At 52.2% G+C, this 3,109-nt stretch overlaps 1 protein-coding gene across 1 annotated transcript in view; it reads left to right on the forward strand.

Moving 5' to 3' along the window:
- Window positions 1–483: 483 nt before the first annotated feature.
- The window catches only part of POU2AF1 (POU class 2 associating factor 1), a 3,439-nt gene continuing 813 nt past the window's right edge, over window positions 484–3,109 (forward strand). Inside the window, exons 1-3 of the mRNA XM_009997412.1 lie at window positions 484–648; window positions 1,585–1,627; window positions 1,715–1,986. Coding sequence (XP_009995714.1) covers window positions 484–648; window positions 1,585–1,627; window positions 1,715–1,986 — 480 coding nt within the window. The remainder of the gene's footprint in view (window positions 649–1,584; window positions 1,628–1,714; window positions 1,987–3,109) is intronic.

Genomic DNA, 3,109 nt, shown 5'->3' on the forward strand with positions numbered 1-3,109 from the left:
TTCAAGCCCATCCAGTCCCACCCCCTGCATGGGCAGGGACACCTCCCACCAGCCCAGGCTGCTCCAAGCCCCATCCAACCTGCCCTTCAACACTGCCAGGGATGGGGCAGCCACAGCTTCCCTGGGCAACCTGGGCCAGGCTCTCACCACCCTCACACTCCACAATTCCCTCCTCATGTCTCACCTCAATCTCCCTCTTCCAGTTTTCATCCCTTCCCCCTTGTCCTCTCCCTCCCTGCCCTTGTCCCAAGTCCCTCCCCAGCTTTCCTGGAGCCCCTTCAGGCACTGGAAGCTGCTCTAAGGTCTCCCTGGAGCCTTCTCTTCTCCAGGCTGAACACCCCAACTCTCCCAGCCTGTCTCTGGGCTAAAAAACTTCATTAACTAAGGAACAAAATGTTTCTGACTCCAGACTCCAGCCACACTGACTAGGACAGCCCACAGGCTGCCATGGGACTCCATGAAAATGGCAGGAAAGCAAATGAAATGTCACCTTCCTTTATTATTATGCTTTTTTCCTCAGCTTCTGCTCCAGAGCAGCAGCCACAGCCTCGCCCCTACCAAGGTGTCCGTGTCAAAGAGCCAGTGAAGGAGCTGTTGAAAAGGAAACGGGGAAATCTTCATAATGCCACTGCAACTGCAGCTGCCACGGTAGGAGAAGAACTAAACACAGCTCAAAAATTCCTCCTCAGCAGCTGAGTAGCTGAGGAGCCTTTGTAGCACCTGGTTGTCCCTGGCCAATGAAGGAAACCTTTGCATCTCAAAAGTGTTTTGAGGGTGATGCTGCCTCATGTTGCCTGGAGATCCCATTGAATGTCTCTTTGTTTTAGAGGGAGGGTCTTTTGGGTGCTAAAGTGCCTGTAGTCACCACTGGCTTCATGGAAGGGTGGAAGTGCTTTGCACTTGGCAGGATCTGGCCCTTAGGAGCAGAAAGTGGCTCCAAATTAAGCAGCTTGTTCCAGAGCACCAGAAGAGCCCAGCCAGAGCCACCCTTGGCTGGTTACATCTTGGTGTCACCCCTGTCTGTCCTCCCATGAGGAAGCAGGTTGGTTTGCTCTTCTCTGAAGAGGAATTCCCTTTGCAGCTCAGGATCTAAACACTGTTCAAGGCCTCCTTGAGCTGCAGGAACATGCACACTTTGTGCAGTGGCTGCAGGCTCAGCTCTCCTGGCCCTTCTCTAGAGGCAGGTGGGACATCCAGGCACTGACATGGAAGGAGTAGCTGCTGATCAGCTGCTAAGAGATATCATAGAATCATGGAATGGTTTGGGTTGGAAGGGACCTTATAGGTCATCTAGACCCAACCCCCCTGCATGGGCAGGGACACCTCCAAGTGACATGCTCTGTCCCTTGTTAAGACAGTCTGGGTATAAAGAGTTGGGGGCCACTAAAGCCAGGTCTTCCCTTTACAAAAATCATAGGATCATGGAATGGTGAAGGTTGGAAGGGACCTAAAAGATCCTCAGGTTCAAACCTCCCTGCTGAGAGCGGGCCCCCCTCCCACCAGCCCAGCCTGCACGAGCCTCACTTGTGATTAAATTCAGTGTTTATGGTCTTAATCCCTGGATATTTTTCTTCTCTCTCCTAGGTTGTTTTGCCCCACCAGCCGCTTCCTTCCTACTCACCAATGGGTAAATGTTCCCTTCAGTGTCTGTTGGTCTGTCCTGCTGCAGGGAGGGCCATGCTGAGCTGGGCTTTATTCCTCTCCTGTTTTTCAGGCCAGCCTTGCATTGAGATGGACGTGGCTGCCCCTGCAGTGCCTCTCACTGATGAAGGAGCTCTCTGTTCTGGCTGGATCTCCCAGCCCTCTCCCACATCCTTACAGCCCTTGACTCAGTGGACCACCTACCCTGATTACGTGTCCCACGAAGCAGTCAGCTGCCCATACACAGCAGATATGTATGTTCAGCCCGTGTGTCCCAGTTACACACTGGTTGGACCATCATCTGTTCTGACTTACACCTCTCAGCCACTGATCACCAACTTTGCAGTAAGTCTGAAATACCTCCCTACAAATGACAGCAAATTCCCCTCCTTCTAGCAAGAGCCCCAGGCTGTGCTGGATTCAATTAGTAAAATGTCTTTAATGACTATAATGTTATGGCTTTGCATCCATGGGACATGGTTGTTCTAGCACTGCCCCTGTCTGCCCTGTGCTGGACATTAATGGGGTTTGAGCAGGACAGAAGGCTGTGGACTTTCAGCTTGAGGAGCTTTATGTTGGAACACCTGAGGAAGGAGAATTCAAGTAGTTCCCTGAGTGGGTGCACAGGGTGGTCAGTAAATGCTGCTGTCTGGGCAGTACTTAGGGGACAGTCCCACCACAGAGCTGAGCAGTATCCAGATGGATTCTTCACTCTTTAATTCCAAACTTAAAATAAAAGGTATAAAGATTCCAGGAGGCACATCTCCCAGAGGAACCAGGAAGAATGACCTGGCAATAAATGCCTCAAAAGTTGCTATTTAAAGATGGAAGAGCAGGGCCAAAATAGCAGGTAAACACAGCAGAACATTTAGGTTCAGGCTGGACAAAATCTGTTTGGCTGACCTGAGGTGATTTGTTCTTCCTTAGAGGAGCAGGACAGAGAATTCTATTGCTGTTGAACTCAGGCAGCTTGTTTTCCTTTTCATGTTTCAGTTCAGCTGCCTAGACTGACCCACTGCATCCTGTCACCTTCCCTGCTGAGGAAGGGCTGTCATTTCAAAGATGGCTCTGCCCGGGCTGCCAGGAGGTTCAGCACAGGGTGTAACTGTCTCCTGGGCTTACAGTGAGAGTGGGAGTGGGAACAGAAAGCTAGAGGGAACTTGAGATGAGTGTGAGCTCCTGACAGCAAGCACCTGGGACAGCCACAGCCACCCCAGCGTGGGACCCAGCGTGGGGAACCTGTCACACTCGAACACTTTACCCAGAGGGACAAGAAAAGGGATGTTAAAAGTGAGACTGAGCATCCTTAGTCTGCTGGTTTGTGTCTTCCCCCCTGCCCCACCTCACCAGTTGGTTTATGGTGGTTTCTTTCTCTTCTGTTTCCCCAGCCCCGGAGCAACCCCCCCCCTGTGGTGCCTGCGCTGGAGGGGCCGGAGCAGCAGCCACCCCTCACGGACTTCCCGTGGGG

This window comes from Chaetura pelagica, unplaced genomic scaffold, assembly GCF_000747805.2.
Source record: "Chaetura pelagica isolate M959 unplaced genomic scaffold, ChaPel_1.0 scaffold775, whole genome shotgun sequence".
Lineage (NCBI taxonomy): Eukaryota > Metazoa > Chordata > Aves > Apodiformes > Apodidae > Chaetura > Chaetura pelagica.